General features: G+C 35.4%; 2 protein-coding genes across 3 annotated transcripts; one reads left to right on the forward strand and one right to left on the reverse strand.

Moving 5' to 3' along the window:
- The first annotated feature begins 50 nt into the window (after positions 1-50).
- Positions 51-20,304, forward strand: LOC144435793 (hepatocyte growth factor-regulated tyrosine kinase substrate-like). 2 transcript variants are annotated; one of them, XM_078124416.1, is made up of 17 exons: positions 51-152; positions 2,011-2,095; positions 3,074-3,149; positions 5,148-5,240; positions 6,128-6,248; positions 6,799-6,851; positions 7,368-7,436; positions 8,094-8,218; positions 9,277-9,367; positions 10,219-10,311; positions 10,784-10,867; positions 11,479-11,514; positions 11,915-12,085; positions 12,840-13,044; positions 13,594-13,766; positions 14,074-14,268; positions 14,728-20,304. In XM_078124416.1, the coding sequence occupies exons 1-17, from the start codon at positions 113-115 to the stop codon at positions 15,292-15,294; spliced, it is 2,277 nt and encodes a 758-aa protein (XP_077980542.1). In that variant the 5' UTR covers positions 51-112; the 3' UTR covers positions 15,295-20,304. The 2 variants fall into 2 exon arrangements, with proteins under 2 accessions (XP_077980542.1, XP_077980543.1); XM_078124417.1 differs by having other exon boundaries at positions 9,277-9,355.
- A 782-nt stretch (positions 20,305-21,086) lies between these two features.
- On the reverse strand, positions 21,087-23,843 carry LOC144435385 (monocarboxylate transporter 12-like). Its single transcript, XM_078123980.1, has 3 exons — positions 23,750-23,843; positions 21,678-22,544; positions 21,087-21,241 (listed from the first exon to the last, which is right to left on the reverse strand). The coding sequence occupies exons 1-3, from the start codon at positions 23,841-23,843 to the stop codon at positions 21,087-21,089; spliced, it is 1,116 nt and encodes a 371-aa protein (XP_077980106.1).
- Between the last annotated feature and the right edge of the window lie 249 nt (positions 23,844-24,092).

Here is a 24,092-nt window from a genome sequence, read left to right on the forward strand (position 1 = left end):
ATTATTTGTTTTAAATTCTTCATAAAGCTAGAGGGTCTTCTCAACGCCATCTTGGATTTACACTGGGAGGAAACGGAAGAGCAGTCGTAATCAGTAGATATTTTTTTTCGAAATGTTTGGTTCTTCGAAAGGTTCGTTCGACAAGCTTGTCGGTAAGTACTGCTAAGTATGTCAGTATTGCTTGTCTTGGTATCAATTTAATACATAGATGAACCGTAAAGCCATGCAAGCGTGTAATATGCTGATTGTAATTTTCTTGAATCTGAATCCTAAAGTCATTAATTTGTCTGGATGATACGTTCATTGTGTCTCGAAAGTGTTCATATATTCGTACTTTATTAAACAAAATTATCTATCTAGGAAGCGACCTTAATGAAAGAACGTTTCTTGTTCACAGAATTGAACGATCATGACCAAATTTAGCAACAAAATTTGCGAAAGATATGGTATCGCTCAGTAGAATCAAGGGCGCGTGACGATACCAACATTCTACTAGTTGAGTAGTCTAGATTATGCACTGCGAATAGCAACGTAACTCGTCGTTTTGACAAATTCGTAGTTTTACATACATATTGTTTAGTTATCGTATTACTCGAATGGAATTCGCTTAGGTCCTTGGGGTATCAACTAAAATATAAACCTTTCCCAAATTGTATTCATACACAGAAACAGTTACAATGATATAGTCGTGAACGTAAGGTGACTAATTAACATTGTTTCAAGATCTATGTAAACAACAACAGGTTCAAATTCAATGTATACAGTATGTGACATTCCTCAAGTACAATAATGAAAAGAATGGATATTTTGAAAGTATTTCTTCTTTTTTAAATGACCATGATTTTTGGTTGTGTGTTTGTTTTTGTTTTTTAACCAAAACTTATGTGGATGATTCACCCACTGTCACCACAGGAGTCACTTGTATAATGTATATGTATACATCCGGGATATCATTCAGAGAAATCAACAAAAGACAATGATTATTACAAGCCAAGGTCATTGCTCTATAATGAAGGTCGTATTTGTACTTTTATCTAACATGAAGGTAACATGTTTATTTTGAAGGACACTGTTAATTGTGAAACTTTCTTTATAAAATTCAGTTTTGTGTATATACATACTGTATATATGTATGTTCAAATGTTTGTGCTTTCATTTCTTTGAGGTAGATATTGTTGCCTTGTGTTATTTTTTTTACAATTCCCTTGTAGAGATAAACAAATTGTATAACCTGCATACTGCATTGTAGATGGTATGGTTGAATACACCCTACTACCTTCTGGGTAGGAGTGAGTGAGAGCAAATGGAGAGTACTGGCCATAGAATGTAAACAACAGTAGTAACCCTGTACATTTGTACTTCTGTGACAGATGTAGTACAGTGGCCATCCATCGAAGGAGATACAACTGTGGTTTTATACTAGGGAGTGACAGTCTAACCCTATCACTCTTAATTAACCCCTAAACCCAACTCCCTTACATGAATGCAAATGTGCATCTATTGTACAGTCAGTTGAGTGTTCTAAATTCGTACCTTTTTCCCTAACTATATCTCTAGACTAACTCAAACTCGGTAAATTACATCAGAACATGTACAGTGTATTCATTACCAGTGTACTGCTCTATCATGTAATTTCAAACCCCAACCAAGCCCTTCTAAACACAACAAAAAATATACTGCATTGTGTATGTTTATCTATGATGTAACCCTTCTATTGTCTACATGTATGGCGTAACCTGCTTTACAAGTTTGCACACATACTACTGACAACTTGATGTGACCTGGTTAGGATCAGTGTCCGGAGACATTTCCATATGAAATTTTAGATAAAGGAACCCTTACAATGTAGATCACTTTTTAATCAAATAAATACAAAACCATGAGGTGGTGTGTAGTCTTTACATGTATTATCTCTTGACAATATTAATAGAAATGGCAAATGTCTGAAATGCATTGCAACGTATAGATGTGTACTGTATATTCATTTGTGTTGTGAAATTTCCATTGCAGATAAGGCAACCAGTCAGTTATTGCTAGAACCAGACTGGGATGCTACACTACAAATATGTGATTGTATTCGACAAGGCGATGTCACGTAAGTGTATACACAGTTATACTATACATTGTAATTTCAGTGTGGCATCGATCATGTTTTTATTTCAATAAACTTATGTACATAGTCATAGTTTACATGTGCGTCTGTTCAGTCAGCTAAAAGTACCTGTACATAAGTGTGTATTACATGTATAATTGGAAGAGGCCAGAGTGCATGGCACAGTATGCGTAGAGCAATCTCATACCATTTTAGAGGATCGTTCATTAACATTTCAAACAGAATACATGCAATACTGAGTCATGGAACAACACTGTAGATGTTGCACATGAAGGTACATGTACATAGTTACTGTTGTGTATTGCCATTTTTACGCATTGACAACTGAATCTTGTCTGCATGTATAAATGTAGTATATTTTTAAGTTCAGGAAACGTTAAATGGAAAGAGTCTGACTGGATAATGAATTTTTTTTAATGATAAAATGCATTTGCATCACAATAAAAAAAAATATTTCAATACATGTACAATGCCATGTATTTACAGGGGAGTTTGTACATGCCATGCAGGTGGAACAGTTGTCACCTGATTATACCCTGGGTTTAGAGTAAAATCTATCTGTCATTGATGGCATTACATGTTTGTTCTTGAAAATCTCTCACAATTAAAGAGATCAACATGTCTTTCTATCATTTCATAATGAAAATGTTATCTAAAATGTAATAAAGACAGAACAAATGTACATTGTAAAGGCAAGAGCATACGTTATAGTGACTCACGCAATACATCTTGGATTTGGAACCCGAAAATCAACTGTTTACAATGTTAACAAAGCAAATCTGCTCTATCATGTCATGCAAAGCCTCAACCATGATAAGTATAAGCCAGTATTGACTTCTGAATATTCACCTGGAATATCAACTGTTAAGTCTGTGTTGATCATCAATCAGAACATGAGGTAAATCCCGCAACTCACTGTTGAACGCGATTCCTTATTTGTACTTTCTCTTTCTATTGCAGCGCCAAGTATGCTGTTGGCATTATCAAGAAGAAAATGCATGATAGGAACCCCCATGTCTGTTTATATTCTTTACAGGTAATCTACTTTCAAATTGTCTATTCTTTTCATTATTTCTTAACTTCCTTTTAAAGGTCGTAGGTCATACATGTAGGAATGAATGACATTCTTGTATGTGTAATTGTACAAAATCAGTCATGTGTAAATGCATAGAAGTGGCATCTGACTAAAGTAATCCCCTCTCAACTAGGATGGGTGGGGGGGGGGGGAATGAGGTATTTGTATGTACATAAAAATTTGCAAGTTAAAATATTATGCTACATATGGTGTTAGAATCCAGGTAATACTAGAAAAGAGTAGATGTGAGGTGTAACATTAAAATGAACATGATTTCCTATATACATGTACATTTGGTTGGGGTAGTCTTGAGTGTAGTGATATGGAAGAGCCATCCTAACAGGGGTTGAAATTAACTTGTTTCTTTGGTAGTCCTAGTGGGCTACCAATTTCTGAAATTGGTAGCCCAAGGATTGTGACCTGTAGTCCCATATTCCTGAACTGAAAACAGAATTCCTCTATTGGAAATACACCATGTATGTGTTCTTAAAATACTTTCATGTCCACAAATCTTCCATCCTCACCACGTAATCAGTGGTAGCCTAAGTCGGTTACCAGCTGCAAATTATGGTAACCCCAAAGAATTGTTAGTCTGTGGGCATGTGACTACTGTTAATTTTGAGCCCTGCCTAACAGATCAGCTTGTAATGTATGATATGCAGCAAAAATGGTAGGCATTCATCCGTGAATAACAGCTGTTCATATTTATATCATATCTAAACAAATGGTCCATACAAAATATCTGCCATTATACTTTGATATTTGAACTGCAATATAATTTTGAACCTTCCTGTGAAATCTTGAGTGTATGACAGTATGATCAGCTGTTTTACTACCAAACTGGAATAACTATAGATTTTCAATGTTTTTTGCATCCTGCTCCTTTTTTGTTACCAATTACACAAAACAAAATACAGACACCGATAGTGTGCAGGCATATAAAGTGATACACTTTATCTCACTGTGAACACAAATCAACATCAGTGTTGGATGACACAAGGAAGATTCAAATACAAAACTGTTAGTGTGTATGCGCACTATCAGTTCTTGTATTTTGGTGTAATGTTAGGAATATATTACTTGCTGTTGAAATTTTTGTCATAGACAAAGTACAGAAAATGCATGCAACATAACAGTTCAAGATTGAACAAAAATTATATCCCATGAGTTAAGAATGTACATGTATGCATTGTTGCTGTGAACTGTAACATACACATAAACATGTACATGATCTACATATGATGTACGGTATATTGTCTAACAGTGTAACTTGCCATGTATAACAGCCTTAAGGATTCAGACCCTATGAGATTTGTAAGAAAGAATACTTGACAAGTATATCAGAATCTGTGGTGTACAGGGATGTGACTGCATTTGTAACTGTTAGTATTTCAAATAGCAGCATGTCAACCCTTAGATACTGCAATGTTGTATGGCCAGTAGGGACCACCTCGTTAAGAACGGTGCCGTAAAACGGTTGTGGTTTGCGAGCGACATTGTGGTGCATCATGGTTGAATCAATCAGAAAATGTTTCCCATTGTGATACAAATGTATGCTGATTTTGTACATGTATACACCAAGTCCATGCATATTAATTATATCCATATACCAGTATTTATACATTTGTATAGAACATCAATTTGGGGTCACGAGTGACTTCATCTGACACAGTAGGTAGATTTCAAATCCATTAAGAATTTGCAGCCCATTTTCTGGCCAACACTATATTTAAACTAAAATGTTGAATCCACATTTAATACTGAAAGCATGTTTGGGGTGAGATGACACTGCCAAGATTGTCCAACAATAGCAAAGTGTGTTGTTACTAATTTTCTTACTCTGTGCAACCCTTTTAGAGTGCACCCTTCTCAGATGTATTTGTAAATTTTGAAATGATGCTGGAATGGAAACTTAAATATTAATCATATTAATCTGTTGTATCTTTGCTTTGTACACAGGTATTGGAGTCTGTAGTCAAGAACTGTGGCACTCAAATTTATGAAGAAGTTGCTACGAAAGCATTCATGGATGAATTTAGAGAATTAATTAAAGTAAGTCATTTACAATGAATGTTGATGTTATCATTGACAAACTCATGCCTTTGTTGTGTTTTGTATTTTGTCTGTAGAAAGGTGACATCCGGATCACTGTAAATCCTTGTGCAATGAAGGGTGGTGGGGGTGGGTGTAAAATCTGAGACTTCCAAACATAGTAAGGGTTTGATATTTTTAAGTCCAGAGAATTGTCAATCAGACTTGAGACTGCTGTTTGTCAAGGTAAAGAGTGTTGTCAATCCTGATAGCTAAGCCCCTTCAGAGGGACATACAAATGTCATCTTAACAGTAGTTTATACATGTATGTTGATAATTGACTGTTGTCTGGTAGATATAGTCCATGTATGTCAGAGTTCAAAACATTTATACAACACCCACTTGAGATGTGTACAAATGTAAACATTACTGACTTGATGAAGCATGTACCTCGGAAATAATCTGTTTAAACTTTTGCCACACTGTACTTTGTTCAAGAAAACTCCAACCCCTTCCCAGTTTAGTTTTAAAAAAATACGCACTCTACAGATTTTATAAATAGATGTCAAACTGTGTTGTAAGCCATTTTAGAGTCCAATATGGTCACCCTTGACTACTGTACGGTAACTCTATGGGAAAAATAAAAGATGGTTGATCTCCTTGAAAACAGGATATTGAAACCCAAATTTCTTTTATTGCAAATGTATATCAAAAGAACTGTGATTTTCTGAGAAATTTGTCCCCAAGGTACATTCTACAGATTCATAATAGTTACTGTTTTATAAACTAACAAACAGTAACTACTTCATGACAACAATGTTAAAAGCAAAGAAGACCCATACTACCGGTAACACTGAAACCACTGTCTATAAGAGAAAAGTAAATTAAGCTCTCCTTTTTTTCGACAGACTGGTAGTGATCAAGTGAAAAATAAAATATTGGAATTGATTCAAACATGGACTAATGCTTTCCGTAATGAACCAAATTTGAAGATAGTGCAAGATACATACCATCTAATGAAAATGGAAGGTAGGAAATATTCTTTGATTTTTTCCATCAGAAAAGGCAATAGAACAGCTGACTGTTGTCATGGATACAAATTTGATTAAATTATGATTTACCCTTTTAACTTTGTCTTAGCATGTCAACTGAAGTGGCTGAATCTGTAACTCTGCTACACTGTGTACAATTTTAACCAACAAATGTAAACTGTGAAGTACATTGTGGAATGTCCTTATTTATACATTTGTATTATCTCTCCCCTTTGTGGAAAGAGGTTAGAAGACTGTCCTCAAGGGCTGATCTTTCTGTCTACTTTCATGGGTAGAAGAGTCACAGATTCAGGCAGTGACAGACTAACTTCGAATTTCCTTATGAAATGAATGTCTATGTATTTGCGCAACAGGAAAGCCAATTGGTTGTCATTGCTACATGTACCTAAATGATGCATTGATGTAGTGTTTTGTCTATACCATTTATATACTAGCTCTTTTGATTCCAAAATCGTGAGCATTTGAATCCTTGAATTCTGTAATGTAAAACTTTGGATTTACTGTCATTCCCTTCATTGTATACACAGGGTATACCTTCCCACCAGTGAAGGACAGTGATGCTATGTTTGTTTCTGAAAAGGTAGGTTTTCCCCTTTCCTGTTGGATTATATCATGTCCTTACAAACATCAAACTTATCAATGTCAACTCAAGGAAAGTAGGTACAAATATAATGCTATGACCAGAAGAAATGACAGATTAAAAGCAAAGATGGTTTAATATGATATTGTAGTGGGTGGGGAATAGTAATCAAACTGACCAATTTTCATTTCCTTACTTTATCAGACAATTAAGCTCTTCACAAAGTCATTTTGCTACTGAAAATTTTGGTGATACTTTCTCTAAATAGAGTGCCAGACAATATGATAGATGGTAAATGTGATGTAGAAATTAGAATGACCACGTTGTGCAATTCCTGGTTTTATATGCAGTTTGACAACACCAACCATAGACAAGGGTTGTAAATAGGAGCACGCAAAACAAAAAATTACAAGTTACTGAACTGTTTAGCTTACTTTCAATATTATTAGCATGTTCCTATTTCTTCCCAATATGCACATTTGTTTTATGATAAGTTTACTGTATTGTGTTTGATAGGCTCCAGAGTGGGTTGATGGTGATGTGTGCCATAGATGTAGAGTAGAATTTGGAATGGTTCAAAGAAAGGTAAGATTTTAACTTTCATTTATACAATTACAACTATCGATACAAGCAAGAATGTAATAGAAGAGTGGACCAGCTGTGGAATAGATACACATTTGTATTCAAGCTAGGGAGTCGGGGTAGAATGTAGAATAGATACACATTTGTATTCAAGCTAGGGAGTTAGACTTAGGTTAGGATAGTGATAGGAATATGGTTAAACATCCTTGCATAAATCTAATTATTATCATCTACATTGAGTGGACATTGTTCTACATGTGTTCTGATATATGCATGATGTAATCTGAAGTGTGGCTCAATGTACCATTTTGCGTTTAGCATAGGTCAACCGTTATCACATCATTTACATGTAATAGTATACTAATACAGCTTTGCTGTGTCTATGATAGTCAACGTAATTACAGTGATGTACATGTAGTTGTCTGAGATTTTCTTTAAAAAGTGTGGGTTATTGACACTTTCAAATAACAAAATCATACGGCTCCAGTAAAAGAAGCAACAAGAATTTCAAAGTTAATCATGATGATAATGTTGAATATGTGTTAATCAGCAAAATAGCCTTGAATTTTAAATGTCATTTCCCTTGAAATGTAAATGCAATTTTTCTGTCAATTTTCTATCAATATTAACTGTTTGTGAAATTTTATTTTCCATCCCTAGCATCATTGCCGACACTGTGGTCAAGTTTTCTGTAGTAAATGTTCATCTAAATCAACAACTATACCTAAATTTGGTATTGAGAAGGAAGTACGTGTCTGTGAAGCCTGCTATGACAAATTAAGCAAGTAAGTTAACAAGTTAACATAGTACACTGATGTACAGATGCACAATTTTCATCATGGTTTAAATCATATAATATAAAATTGCATTGATGTCACCCTTGTGAATGTTCATTTACGGGGAGGGTGGTTGTCCTAAATGAACAAAGTTTTTGTATGTTTAGCTTGTGTGACATTGTGCGATCGTCCCTTAGAGCGCCATCTTATTAGAAATAGCACTAGAGACAAGGTACTACTTTTTCTTGTTTATTGCACATGGAATGTTCCTCTCTGAAACAATGACAAGGTTGCCATATGTATATACATTGTATACATGTAGATATGTAATAAATACAATTATGTTAGTGCTCTTGTCCAAGGTAAAGTTGTTAGATTGTTACTTGAGATAGATGCATGTACATGGATTCAAAGCTTTCAAAGGCTATCTTAGTGAAAAATAGGGTTGACGTGTAATCAGCTAAAAACAAGACGTCCTGACTTAATAGTCAGTAATTTTGTACAAATTTGCAAGAAGTACATCCTATGTGTAATACTAACCAATATGGGACTTGTAAACCCGCCATGTTGAACGTTGCATCATGGGAAATGTGATAATAAATACTAATCAATTATTATTGTAAACAATGTTGATACATTGTTTGTAACCACAAATAATCAATTCATAGTTGCCCTGACCATTGTTGGAGGTTAACTTTATCAGTAGCTCCAGATTAGGCATTACGATAACCACAGATAATCCCATAGTACTTTGCATCTGAGCATGCTCAGTCTGGATTGCAAGTTCCCTATTCACATCATGCAGTTTGACAGTTAATGTGCTTATGTGAGTATGTACAAATGTATACAGACTCTAATTTTCATGCGTGTGTTACTGTTAAAGTATGTTTAGCAAGATTTGATACAAACAGAAACACTACGAGCAAAACAACCTTGTGTCTGACTGTATGCAACTTTTCATGTTTGTATATGTAGATAACTAGTCCATTTCTTGCTACCATGTCTCATTATATTACAGTGTCAGCACTACATAATTCTTATACATATACAATTTTTACTTGCTATAGATCAGGTGGCAAGAGTACTGCCAGTGATAGTGATCTACCGGCTGAGTATCTAGCAAGTCCACTTTCGCAACAGTCGCAGGTAAGGACAAATGTATGTACACAATTAATGTAATATCTACATTTACACATTTTACTTTTCTATCGCGAGTCTACTGCTACTATTCAATGTTTGTCAAGGTAAATAATGTTGAAATTATTAGTGTCATTCTCGGATTAACAACCATTTTACAACTATCAACAGTTCACAACCATTTTACAACTATTAACAGTTCACAACCATTTTACAACTATTAAAAGCTCACAACCATTTTATAACTACGAGAAATTCACGACCATTTTACAACTTTTTAGGAGTTCACAACCATTTTAGAAATGTTAGAGGTTTACAACCATTTTACATGTTAACAATTCACAGCCATTTTATAGTTAATAACAATTCACAGCCATTTATAACTGTTAACAGTTCACAACCATTTTATAACTGTTAATAGTTCACAACCATTTTACAATTATTAAAAGTTCACAAGCATTTTATAACTGTTAACAGTTCACAACCATTTTACAATTATTAAAAGTTCACATCCATTTTGCAACTGTTAGAGGCTCACAACCATTTTACAACTGTTACAAGTTCACATCCATTTTACAACTGTTACAAGTTCACATCCATTTTACAACTCTTACAAGTTCACATCCATTTTACAACTGTTACAAGTTCACATCCATTTTACAACTCTTACAAGTTCACATCCATTTTACAACTCTTACAAGTTCACATCCATTTTACAACTGTTAGACTCAGTATTATTTATTACCATCGCTAGCTCTGAGTGTCCACTCTTTTGTTCCACCCACGCCCATGATAAAAACAACAAAAAAGAAGCAAAAAAAGTTGACCAAAATAAGCTGAGTGTATGATATTATATATATCTGTATTTGAAGGTGCCAGCACAGAAAACTGATATAGAGTTACAGGAAGAAGAAGACTTACAGTTAGCTATGGCTCTGTCTTTAGATGAAGCTGAAAACAGAGATGTAAGTATTTATCAAATGTTTAAACATCTGTAAAATAATCTTTAGTAAGTATTATTTTGGATAAATTTGACATTCTGATGTTGTTGAGGGTAGTAAGTAGGTAAAATCTACTAGGGTTCCCCAGTCAATTTACCCAGGTTCCTTACCAGTGTTTTTGTTAAGGGTGGTAAGCAGGTAAAATCTACCCGAGTTCCCCAGTCATTTTACCAGGGTTTCTTACAGTGTTGTTTTGAGAGTGGTACGTAGGTAAAATCTACCTGAGTTCCCCTAAGTGGTTTACCCATACTGGTATTTGACTAATTTTACTGGGGAGTTGTCCTCTGTTACCAGAGTTCCTAAACATTAACAAAAACACTGGTTATGTTTTACACTTTCCTCAAAGTTCAAAGATAACGTCTTGTATCAAAGTCTGTAAACTCTCAAACAGAATTACACCATTTGAACTCTTTATATTTGTGTATTATCTTTGCAGCGTATTCGTAAGGATCATAGAGGTGTGTCGTCATCTCCATCAACAACAGCATCTACTGGTGGATCACTGTATTCTTCAACTTCGGTGAGTTCATAGACTAACGGTGGTTGAAGTCAGTCTTATCCCAAAAATAGTGTTTATTGATTTATCTTCATTTTGTAATAAAGCACATATGCAGAAGAACAAAGCTGACTTCTTACAATATAATGATTACCCTAGAATCTGAATCCAGTCAGATGAAGATTTTGCTATTACTCTGCCCCCCCCAAGCTTCATTATAGTAAACATCTATTAATATTAGCAAAATGCCAGGTGTGGTAGGAGACAAATGAGAGCAAAATGCCCACTTGACTACTCTCTAGGCTACATAATGATAATTGAATGAGTTACAGTTTCAGAGAGACACGTTACAGTCTAGAGAAGATATAAGCAAGGCAATTTAAATTGAAAAAAGCAGAATGTGACAAGTGGTAGCTGAACAGGAAATGTGGACTTGTTACCCTGGACATGTGCAATATTCAAGGATATGAATGAATTAATGAATTATTTAATTAATAATTTCAATGACTTAGCTTGTATCGATATATTCAATAATGTTATCCCATGACACAAGTTGATGTAACATACAATACATTTGGTTATCATAATTGGCAACAACTGGCTGACATTTGATTTCTTTCATATTTTTTTGGCAGACAACTGCACCACAAACAGCAGATATGGAACCTGAGGTAAGATTCAACTTTCCCTTCAGTAAACATAATTCTGTTATCAAACCGAGAAAATAAATACTGCATTACTCATAAAAGTCACTTGGAGAACACTTTGTTGGGCCAATAACCCAACAGGTTTCACTGGGTGGGAGAACAGTGCTGTGTACTGAAATGTTACCCAGTGACAGTGTATGAAAGATGAATAAAATAACACTGTGAACAAGTGAAAAAGTTATCAATGAATACAGTATTTTAAATTGCATAGATGGATGACTTACTAAAGAATTCTCTGTCAAATGACATTCATGTGAGGATATAAGTGTAGTTTTTTTCAAGAACGGCAGACATTCCAAACTGATACTGCTGCAAAATTTGCCCTTGGACTTGTTGTATTAACTTCTTTGTTTTGACCTCGCAGCTTGCTCGGTACTTGAATCGGAATTACTGGGAACAGAAGCATGATGAACAGAAGAGTTCGGCAACTCCCTCAGCTCCTGCTAGTGCTGAAATAACCCCAGCTACTGCACCACCAATGTCTACATCCTCACAATCACAACCTACGTATTCCTCATCAGGAAAGATACCTGAAGTAAGTTAATTTATTGAAATTATTGGGTTTTTTCAGCGTACCAATAATTGCTATAAGCTTACTTACCAGTTACATTTGTTTTCAAAAATAATTATCTAATACTTTATTACTCTAAATTAAATGAGGAAGTTCAAATTTGGTTACCACTTGTGTAACGCTGTGATGTTAAACAAGAGAAAACTGGAGTATCTGAGGAAAATGTGTGTTGTTTAGTAGAGTTAGATCATCATTGTTGCCAGGAGCAGTGTGCCTTCTAATTTTAGACAATACTTTTTAGTTTTGGGTCGAAATGATGAAAAATTTAGTTTTCTTGCGAGTCACCCATCACATAGTGAGGGATAGGGGACAATAAATTTTGGTGCATCATAAGAAATTGATGTATCAGGAGGGTGTCAATTTGACCTAGAGGGTTCACTGGCCAAAAGCATGGGTAGAATATCTGAGTCTTTGTAAAAACAACTTTTCTCATCTAGCGAACAGAATAACAATGTAGTGTCAAGACGTAAGCCTGTTTTACCTACCTCAAAAAAATGGTTCATTAAGATTACGACCAAGCTAAATTATAAAAAAGTACATCATATTCAAATAGAAGTAAATGGTGTTTTACATTTGTTTGCACAACATAGTATTTTCACTGTGTCATGTTCACAGAAAAAATGCATGCAGATAATTTTAGGAAGTGTCAAGTTCACCTCCATGTATTGTAAGTTGTTTTGTAATCTTAGCAAATGATATCATTTCATTCCATCCTTAGCAATATCAGAATGACAGTGAAGATAACCAGCAGTTCTTACAACTATTGTCTACAAACATCGATGTCTTTGTCAATCGTATGAAGAGTGATTCACAGAGAGGACGTAGTATTGCCAATGATACGTCGGTCCAAGGATTGTTTCAGACTATCACCACCATGAACCCACAACTGATGAAGATTGTAGATGAACTCGAAGATCATAGAAGTAAGTCCTGTGTCTATTTCACGTAGAATATCATTGATAGCATTCTGGTAATTCTGAAAACATCCAGTAGATTAGAATAACGTCGTGACAGTTTGAAAGTACCTGACAACAGTATCTGTGAAAGCTTGTCACTTGGTAGTATAGCTGGCCTTCGACGACCATGAATGCATTCATGATGGATGCAGCTCGATTGAACCATTCACTGACTGGGATGGAACTACCACGTGTACAATTTTGGTCAAACAAATGAGAAATATCACTAATTGCACTACTTGTAGCTCTGAGCTCTAATTCTAATGTCACAGTCTCCTTCCTTTCATTAAAGTTCCAAAACAGTATTTGGTAAAACATATATTGGACCATCGCATTCTGTTGTATTGACAGCAACTTGTCAGTAATCAGTTTGAGAATATTAGTCACTCACTATATTACTATATTATATATATTCATGAAGGGAATGTCTAAATGTGAATGCAGGTATTTTATGCTCTGACCTACATTACCTTAACTGTATTAATTGTATTTTTTTATTCAACTATTGATGGTTAGATCACATGGAGTCCCTACAAGACAAACTAGCTCAGCTACGCGATGCCAGGGAAGCACTTGACGCTCTGCGTGAAGATCATCGTGAAAAACTACAGAGAGAGGCCGAAGAGGCTGAAAGACAGAGGCAAATTCAAATAGCACAGAAATTAGAGATTATGAGACAAAAGAAACAGGTATGACAGTTGTATATATCAAGAGGGATGAAAGAGTTTCGCAATGTATTGTTTCAACTTAGCTAATGAACTTATTAATGTCACACCAAGTATTATTCACTCAACTAACAGTAAAATTCGTCCCTATCATCAGTTAATACTTTTAAGTCCAACGTTACAACAGTTAACAAAGTATTAATTGTAACATGGCACTGTTCTTCATTTCATAAGAGCCAGGTGAATTCTTATCTTCAAATAGCGATATCTGAAAGAAATGAATGTATATACTCTGTAATGTTAACTCATTCTGTTTTCTTTCATCCCGTAGGAATATTTGGCCTACCAACGTCAGTTAGCACTACAAAGGCTACAGGAACAAGAACGTGAAATGCAGATGAGATTAGAACAACAGAAACAGCAACAACAGATGAGACCCATGCAATATACCATGCATTATGCACCACAGGGTCCTCCACCACCCAATCAACAATACAATCAACCACCACCACCACCCCCACAACAGGTTAGTATGGTGTTAAAAATCTACCCCCACTCCCATAACAGGTTACTATTGGGGAACACATATCGACCAGACCCCCAAAGTTGATGAGTATATATAGAAACACAAATGTTCCACACTCCAAAACAAGCTAAGTGTAGAATCACAATCACTTCCTACCGCAGGCTATTATGTGTATGATGAGTTATGACATCACAATCTATCCATACCCTGTAGTAGGTATGTATGGCAACAGAAATGTGTCCCACCCTCAACATAGTTGAGTAAGGTACCGTAAATATGTCCCACTCTGCAACAGGTTAGTATAAAATCACAAAGTGTGTATGTTAGGATAGTTTGTAATGTGTAGTATATTTTGCTTTTAGTGTGTAGTATATATGCAACAGTGTGTTTTTTCACAGATGGTCATCAATTTTAATATCTTATTACAGCTAATATATTGTGTTTCTTTCGTTATCATAGGCGTTCGGCAGTCCACCAGGGTCCATGCACAACTCTCCAGTTCACACATACAAAATGGAACAGCAGCCCCCACCTCCAGGACAAGGGGTTCCAACTCAAGCCCCACAAGTGAATGGAGTCAACCAAGGTCCCCAATACAGCCAACCCAACCAATATCCTCCCCAACAGAATTCTTCATTTACCGCTGGCCCCCCAGGGCAGCAGCAGCAGTATCCCCCTCCCCAACAAGCTCAATACCCCGGCCAGCCATCAAGCCTTAGTGCACCCCCTTCGTTAGATTATCACATGAGTCAGGCACCATCGTTGGACTATCAGCCCAGTTCTTTGGATTACCAACAGAATAACATGTACAGTATGCAGAGTATGGCCAATGCACTACCGCCTCAACAAAACCAACAACAGCCACCACCACCACCACAACAACAACAACAACAACAACAACAACCATATGGAATGAACCAACCACCACCACCACCACAAGGTAATATGTATCAGCAACCAATGCAGTCAGGGCCCCCACAGCAACTGCCGCCACAACAAGAGGCTCAACTTATTTCATTCGACTAGTGCCGTGGCACTGGACCTGCATGTATATTTATAAAACCTATTTGCTAATCTATTGTCAATTTGCTATTATAACTTTTACCCAATACATAAGCGATTCCAGCAATTTGTAATTTTTGTCACACAACAGATAATTTACAACATTATTTCTTCATTTTTGAATCATCTAGATTTACAAAATCATGCAAGTCACATTAAAAATAACACTATGGGCATTTCTGTTTTTTCCAGCGTGTCTGATCGCTTTGGCACAGGTGTATATGCTATGAACAGAAGCTCAATAGTTGTCTGTGTTAAACAGTTTATCTGGACTGTCAAAGTTTTCAGTTCATCAATTTAAATGTTATTGTAGTCTTGGTAGGAACTGTATTCTATTCTTAATCATTCAAGTGATGTCAAACGGTTTATGTCATTCTCTGTGTACTTTGCTAATGTGTATTTCGGTGAAAATTACCACTAGAGGGCGCTATTCGAAGAAAACCAGATATTTTCAATAGGGCGATGTTTAAGAAATTTCTCATTAATTTATATCATAGTCAAAATACATGGTTTGCGATCACTTTGTAAACTACACAGTAGTATGCCTATAACAGAGGAATAATATAGATTTACCTAACACCTGTAATAATACAACGCTTTTACTGAATGTAAGTACACATACTTGGATGTCGTAGAGCAAACTTCAGTGCCCGAAAGTCAGGGAGACCAATTTCAATATTGGTACAAGCTTACAATCTAGTTACTACAAGTCAATCATAGAGCCCCTCTTTTCAAATGGTGAACATGTACAATTCTAGACTACATGTGACCTTACATGGTGAAATACCATTTTTGGTCATGAGTATTAATTTTTTATGACGCCGTGTCAGAATAGTTAAGTCTGAGAATGCAAATGTAAGCCAGTGTTCGAACATGTCAACCTGGCACATTGGTGTTTACAAAATTCCTGTAACATCAAAACAATAACTGTGGAGGATACTCTACTACTGACTGCTACAAAACAACGTCATGTCATTTTTTGTTGGCAGTGGAGGTGAACATGCTTAAAAAAGTTTGGTAAAAATTAAACAGGAAACACATGGAATCTTGTTAAATAAATAAATGTCATGGTTTCTTCACAAATTTTGGCCTTTTTTAATAAAAAAGTTACATTTTTAATGTCAGAAATATTTAACTAACACCCCATTCCATGACATGATATTTATCACTCAATCAAAGTACTGGCAGAAAGCGTCAAAATTTTACAAAGCACAAATTGAAAGTAGCTTCTGTTGATTATACAAAGTAGTGCCCTGAAAAGGATTTAATTCTCCGGGGAAAGAAAAGATATATGTTTCCATGGAAACAGTATGACACGCTGTCATAGGGAAAGGGACGTACTTTGAGTAAATTTAAATTTGCTGATTTCTACAAAATCTCTTGCCTTTTTTTGAATCCATCATTTAAAAGGAGACAGTCCTGAAATTCATCCTGATTTGGGTATTGCTGTGTGACATGAAAATCGATTTTACATTAATATTGTCATCAAAGAATACTCATATTATTGAGATTTACCGACAGAACACCCCACTTACATTGATCAGCTATATAATGTATGATGTATTCCATAATGTGATTTCAGAGACTTGGTACTGTGACAATTGGTGTAGAAAATCAACTTTCTAAACTAACTGTATTTTTGTAGTACAGTTGGATCCTACATATCTTGGTGACTTTGAGACTGTTGTAGTAAGGATTATAGCATTAGTACTCAGTGTGTTGCCTCCCCATGCCCATGCTTATACAACCAGTAAGTTCAGTGACGTTCTCAACGTTCTTCCCTGTGAACTCCACAGGTCAGGATATACAGGTCACAAAGGTCAAAGTTCAGTCTCCTTTCCTAGTGCATATCATTCTATGTAAATTATGATTTACAAAACATGTTTTGACATTTTTTTATATATATAAATAGTGTATGCACTTCAAACTGGCTTGTTCTTTACTTGATACTCTCAGAAACCATTGTTGAGAATATTATCTTAAAAAAAATTGGTCAAAAAAAAATTTTCTTCCTAGTTGACAGTTCAAACTTGACTAATGTAATATATTCATACTTTTAACCTAATCTGCATATTGTGACTAAATTTGCATATTTAAAAGATACCATTTTATTGGACAGTATGGATTGCCAGATGTAGAGAATACTTGAGGTAATATTGTTGTGATTGTAGCTGAGACTCAGCTCCAAGTTTAATGTAAGATAATGTTGAGATGTGTTGTAATGGACAGAGATGGTGTTTATTTACACTCAGATTGTAATTTAATCAGTGCATTTTGTAGGTGTAGTTTCTAGTGTAGAGATTAAATCAGTCCAGAACAACTGATTATTGTCATTTGTGTCAAATTTATTTTCTGATTGGAAGAATTTCACATGAGTATTAAGTTGTCACATTGTAGACTTGGGATTGATACTGTTTTAAGTTGTTACCATGACAACCATGTTAAATGATTCTTTATCTTACAATTCAAATCGAAGTCATATCTTTAGTGAAATGCTTTGTAAAGTGTACCTAGTACCTGTCACAACCACTTTCTGAAAATTCTGTCACTGATGAAATCCTTTCAAACAAACCTCTTTCATGACTCCAAAAGATGTATTTCCTACAGTGTACACACTTTACTTCCTAATTTTTCAATGTGTTGTCCTAATGCTTCAATGTACTTTCAGTAGAAGTAACACTGAAGTAAAACACTTTCTCTTTGTGCTACACTCATTTATAGCATTCATATCAAGTGTAAAAGTGTACCGTCTCATTTAGTTTATTTATAAGCCTAGCATGTGGCCTTTCTAATGTGGTCAATCAGCAAATGAAATAGTATACTTCTACACTTGATATGGATGCTATAAACGATTGTGGTACATAAAGAAAATGCTTTACTTTGGAGTTATGGGTTGTATTTTTCCAAAAAGAGCAATGGACTCAATACACTGCTCTCAGCAGAAATCTAGACATGAATGCTCAAAAGTTTGGCCTTCATGCCTTTGAAATCAAGCAAAATGAAAAAAATATCAGTGACATTATAGCAAACGACAGTTAGGAACCTTTTTTTTATCGCAGTTATGACTGGGGACACTGTTCTTGAAGGAACATGATTTCAAATGCTTAGATGCTACTATATTCATTTGTATGTGATCAATACGAATTTCTTGATACACCCTTTCTTCTGTGATAAATTCATAGATACAAACTTGAAAGTGTAAACAGAGCGAAGAGAATAGTCAATTATTTGATTGTAAGAAAAGAGAGCGATAAGAAATTGTACATGTGTAATTTATTTAACTCATAACATTAATTCTTCAGTCGAACTTACTATGAAATGACTTATTAGTATCCATGTTATTGTTATTCAGATTGTACTTGTCAATTTCATTTATAAAGTGCACAATGTAAGGCAAAGAAGTATGTATTTATGCTAATTATATTCGTGAGTGTTCTGATATGCAAATGATCATTAATCATATCTTGATTATTGAGCATATTCATTGGCTCGGCCTTGTGCACTAAATAATTTCATCAAGAGTGCAATGAGGGGGATATTAGTATTCACTTCTACTATAAGTGAGTGTGGTGTTATGCAAATGATCTGCTTATCGCATGTTTATATATTTAGAATATTCATGAGCCTCGCATTGTGCACTGAATAATTTCATTTACAGTGTGGATGTATGAAATTGTGTTCAAAAGACATCCTGTCCAGTAGGAATTGTGCCATGTAGTTCAAATACAAAGTTCCATGTATACATTGATTGATACTGAAATTTGTGTGTAGTATAGCTAATGTGTCTGTGTATTAGAATAGTTGAAGCATCAACCACTTAGAAGAAGGAGAGATTGTTATGTGTTTGAAGAAACGATATTTTACTCATGAAAATTAGTATGCGGGGAAAAGTGCAACAAATAGTTTATGTATGTTGGAAAAATGGACCTTTGTTGATGGGTGGTGTTAGTGACAGCAGTTTGGAGTAAAATAAATGGAGGCACAACCTTGTAAAAAGTTAAATATTTGCATAACTTACACACACAAAAAAAATGAAATAATACAAAGTATTGCAGATTTCCCGATTATGTTATCGCATTATACACTAAATGAACATATATATTGTTGAATTATGAAATGCTATGTACCTTTGGTAGGTCATATTTGTGATGACATGAATGCAATACGAGTAAGGAAATTATTTGAGTGCACATGTACACATTTTATTTTTGAGGGGGAGGAGCTTATTTAGGGCAAGATACAAGGAGGTTTAGTATTCAGTTACGCCATTATGTATACGAGTACTGTCTGATATTCAAATTAAATGAAAATTTGTTTATATGCCACAAACCAGATGATTAGTTCGAGAAAGAAGGCTGTAGGAGACCTTTACCCATGGAAGCATTATAAGTTAAGACTAATTGCATGTTCACTGACTTTGAACCAATCTGAACCCCACTTTTTGAGAGGGTTCTATGTGAAAAGGGGTTAGTGTCATTTCGTAACGGAATAATAGACTGCGAAAAGCGAAAGTGTTCTCAACGTGTGTTAGTTGCAATGTAAATTTTAGCTGCTGCTGTTATTAAAGCAGCAAATGTCTTTAATTTGAAAAAAACACTCATAAATGTGTTTCTTTGTATTAAAGTGTAATGTAACGAACATTTGTCGTTCATCTTTGTCGTGTTTTGTCCAAATCTAAAAATATTTCATGCATTAGTTATCTTTAAAGGGGCACAGGCTTTTTTTCTGCATATTGAAAGGTACCCACTGTATTCTACTTACTGGTGTACACTCAACCATCATGTACAATTGACTGAACTCAAACCTGGTATTAAGATATAACTCATGAACCTGATGACGTAATTTATCATGTGTGTCAAAAATGTACAGGAACTCCCTACTATGCAATTAACAGTTCAAACAATGTCAGAACACAAATTGTAATGTCATGGAAGGCATACATCAACATTATCTAGTACTCATAGTTTAATCAAAGTTTTTTGTAAGTATTTTCATTACTTGAGTAAAAAGTTTGTAAACTCAGCTTGTGCCACTTTAACATGGGAAGAATGACTGAATGAATGTTTCAGAAATAGTGACATACAATAAGTTGAAAGCTTCGGAAATTTCTGTCTGTCTGCTTCATCATGCCCCGTACAGACATAGACGTGGGGGGGGGGAGTTTCCTCACATGTCTATTAATATCTCAATCAGACCAAAGTCAAGGCAAAAAATAAAGAATTGTTTCTGGTCAGGACATTTTGTCTAAAGTCGCGCGACGACGAGATTTTTTTAGATTTTCAACAAACCTGTACCTCTACTACATGTATTTATGGCAGTTGCTTAGTACATTAGAGCAAGTGTGTGTGTGTGCTTGTTCATGATTACCTATGCAGTTGTCTTCACTGAAGTAGGAAGGGCTATTTCCCCTGGATCTGCAGACTGCATGGGCTGCACAAACACATACAAAAGGAACGTATTCTTTTTGGCCAAGTATTTATTCATTAATATGTGTTCACACATGTCACTCACAGTGTGGACAACATATATAAAAAACGCCCACTGGTATTTACATATTTTTAAAAATCTGTTCATTGCATGCTTACAAGACTGGGCACATCTACTCAATAAATGCCATTGGATAATGAAATAAAGTTTATTTACATCTATAGCTGATTATATAAAGCCGGCTGGAGCAACAAAAATGATAAATGCTTTTGGCCATGGTGTGAGTAAGTTTTCGTGAGGTATTAAATATTGTCGTAAAAAGGCGCTATTTAAAACGATGTACTGTTTGACGTCACATGTGTACATTTGTTCTTAATCTTCGTATACAACCACGCCAAAGGTAGAAATGATGATCCACAGATCAAGACAAGTCCAGCACAATGGAATGACGTGTTATAGGAACCAGTATAGTCATATAAATAACCTGTTATGATATAAACATACACAAAAAACACCAAATTTATACTGAAACCCTACAATATTAACTAAAATTACTGTTTTAAAAGACTTTTCCTTGTTTTCTTTCAATGTTGCTTTTGGTAGCAAGTATATCAAGTATATATGATCGCTCAGTTATCTTGAACCCTATCAACATACCATAAATGTGTCGACAAATAAGTAAAAAGGTAAATGATCTGTCTTGCGTTCATGAATATTTACATATAGGCCATTTGAGTGCCCAGTGAGTGTCGAAGGAAGGAAAAGAGTTTTCCGTCACTGTTTTTATATTTTTAATCTACAAAGCCAGGATGCTATTGAGGGGAAAAATATTAGATTTAACGGACATTGGTTTTGAATAATGGAAATAGTTTCGAAAAAATACAACCAATGAAAAAAAAAAGTTCGAAATCTCTACTAACCTGAAAAAGGGGGACCCAAAAGAGTGCCGATGCCAACGAACATCACTGCCATGCCCATACCCTCAGTAAATGTACTTTCACCAACCACCTGTTTGACCATAACGTCGTCAAGGGCAGAGGAAATTCCACGCGAGAGTCCTATAGTTACCGAGATTCCAACCAAAGATTCAAAGGAACTTGCAAATGGTATAAAGACGGAAACAACTCCAAATACAGCAACTCCAAAACAATGAGAATTGACCAAGCCAATGTCAGCATTTGCATATGATAAAACTATTCCAGTTGCTAGGCAACTAACACAGGCGAGAATGCCAATGATGGATACCAAGAAAGCTGCATTTTCTTCGCCTGTACCGTTTTTGACAGCATTGTCTACGTAGTGACCGAGTATAATGCTAAGACCAAAGCCACACGTGAAACAGTAGATCATCAGTAGAACAGCCACGGGTCTTGCTTTAAATACAGGAATAAAGAAGCACATGACTTGTCTTGCCTTTTCTTTCAAGTTTGATCTGCGTATGCGATCATACGTTTCCTCCTGATGAATTTCACTTTCACTTTGTTCCGTACATTCACGAATGCTGGCCGAAGCTCTACTACTTGCTTCGGGGAGGTCAACGTCTGATTTGAGATGCAATGGCCTGAGTAACGAGGCAGCAACACAGAAGTTCGCCGATAAAGCTGAAATGACTATCAGTGTCCCCCTCCAGCCATAATAATTGATCAAACGTTGGCACAAAATGGGCATTGCAAAACCACCGATGCCACTTGCAGTGACTGCAATGCCATTGGCTAAAGCATAGCGTCTTCTGAAATATCGACCCAGACTTATACTAGCTGGCAGTATAGACAGACAGAATGAAAAACCTGAAAACGAAGAGGGGGGTAGAGTGTAAAATTTATTGGTTGGTTGGTTGGGTTGGTTGGTTGGTTGGTTTAAAATTTGTTGATTGATTCATTGATCGATCTATTTATTTTATGTATCCTTGGTAGCTTCTTAAGTAGCCACTACTTCTTTGCAAGGAGGCCGAGACTAAAAATTAGCAGTCAGAACTACAATAAACAAATGACACAGACATATTTACGACGACAGGACAGTTAAAACATGTGAAACAGTGAAGTCACACAGCAAAACGTAAAACTGTTTCTCACTCCCTAAAAATATTTTGCATAAAAATTTAGAAGGGATTTTCAAAGACTGACAGTTCCATATTTTGACCTGAATTCTAAAAAGGTAACTCCAATGGACAGGAAACTCTCAGCTATGTATTTTGATTTCGGTTTGTAAAAATCAGTCGGAAATCTCATGGAATAGTTTGTGAATTGTGTTCCTGGTAATAAAATCGCCGCCCTTATGATTACTATGATGTTTCCTATAAATCGAGAGAGACACCCAACCCAGCTCGTGTGACTGTTTAAACATAATGTATGTTTGTACTGGGATCCCTCGGTCGGCACCAAAGATTAAACGTGGGGGACGCTCTATACAACCGCCATTTGTAATAATTGCCGATATTTGTAAAAAAAAATGTAATAAAAATCACGTTTTCCATTTAATATAACATATATTTGTAATAATTGCAGAGATTTGTAATATTTTCTGTGAATGACATGGAAATGTAATACATTTCATTGAAAAACAATGTAATACAAATGTCGAATTAAATTTGCAATAACACATGACATTATTAGGGGGGGGGGTGTTCCTTCCTTCCATTCTACATGTAATGTACAAGAATCACATCGGTTGTACAATGCTCTACACCATTGCCTATTGCTTTTCACCATCACGAATCTTTGAGTCTTAGAGGAAGAGTTGCATGACCAACTTGCTTGTTGGATAAGCTAACGATTTGGAAGTTTTCAGTCGAAGTTCATTTATGAAGGGGTTTGTCATTTTAAATAACTCCGCCCCCATCCATGAATATATATAAATTTGTTAGCTTTAATGAATATATCTCATCTTTGATTCGAAATGACAAGGCCCCTTAGGTCACCAATATTTTTCTTTGTATGACAGAATGATGGAAAATATACAAAGAATGATAATCAAAGTGTTTCCGAAATCTTACCTGCGACAAGTCCACAACTGAAGTACAAGTATACTATACTTGTTGCAAATGAACTTATAAGAAAAGACACAGCTGATAGTATGCCACCAACCATTGCAACACCACGAAATCCAAACTTCTTACAAAGTATTGATGTCAACGGAGCTGTAAAATAAACGTACGTAAACTTGTATTCATCGTGTCCTCAGATCTTACAGCTGACTGATTTGGTCACAGATGGCCAAGGAACCGTGTTACAAACAAACAACTTAAAAATAAATAAATAAAAAAGAAGAAGAAAACCTCCAGGACTAAACATCCTATGCGTGAGTAAATGATGAAAAATATAAACAATAGAATACTA

The sequence above is a fragment of the Glandiceps talaboti genome, chromosome 5 (assembly GCF_964340395.1).
Source record: "Glandiceps talaboti chromosome 5, keGlaTala1.1, whole genome shotgun sequence".
NCBI lineage: Eukaryota > Metazoa > Hemichordata > Enteropneusta > Spengelidae > Glandiceps > Glandiceps talaboti.

Excerpts from the sequence above, each read along its gene's own strand:
- LOC144435793 (XM_078124416.1), top strand. The coding sequence starts at position 113 with ATGTTTGGTTCTTCGAAAGGTTCGTTCGACAAGCTTGTCG. Across the intron at positions 6,852-7,367 it reads CTATGTTTGTTTCTGAAAAG|GCTCCAGAGTGGGTTGATGG; the intron begins GTAGGTTTTCCC and ends TGTGTTTGATAG. Across the intron at positions 8,219-9,276 it reads TGCTATGACAAATTAAGCAA|ATCAGGTGGCAAGAGTACTG; the intron begins GTAAGTTAACAA and ends TACTTGCTATAG.
- LOC144435385 (XM_078123980.1), bottom strand. The coding sequence starts at position 23,843 with ATGGTTGGTGGCATACTATCAGCTGTGTCTTTTCTTATAAGTTCATTT. Across the intron at positions 22,545-23,749 it reads CAGTTGTGGACTTGTCGCAG|GTTTTTCATTCTGTCTGTCT; the intron begins GTAAGATTTCGG and ends CTTCGTTTTCAG. Across the intron at positions 21,242-21,677 it reads TTTGGGTCCCCCTTTTTCAG|GTTATTTATATGACTATACT; the intron begins GTTAGTAGAGAT and ends ATATCATAACAG.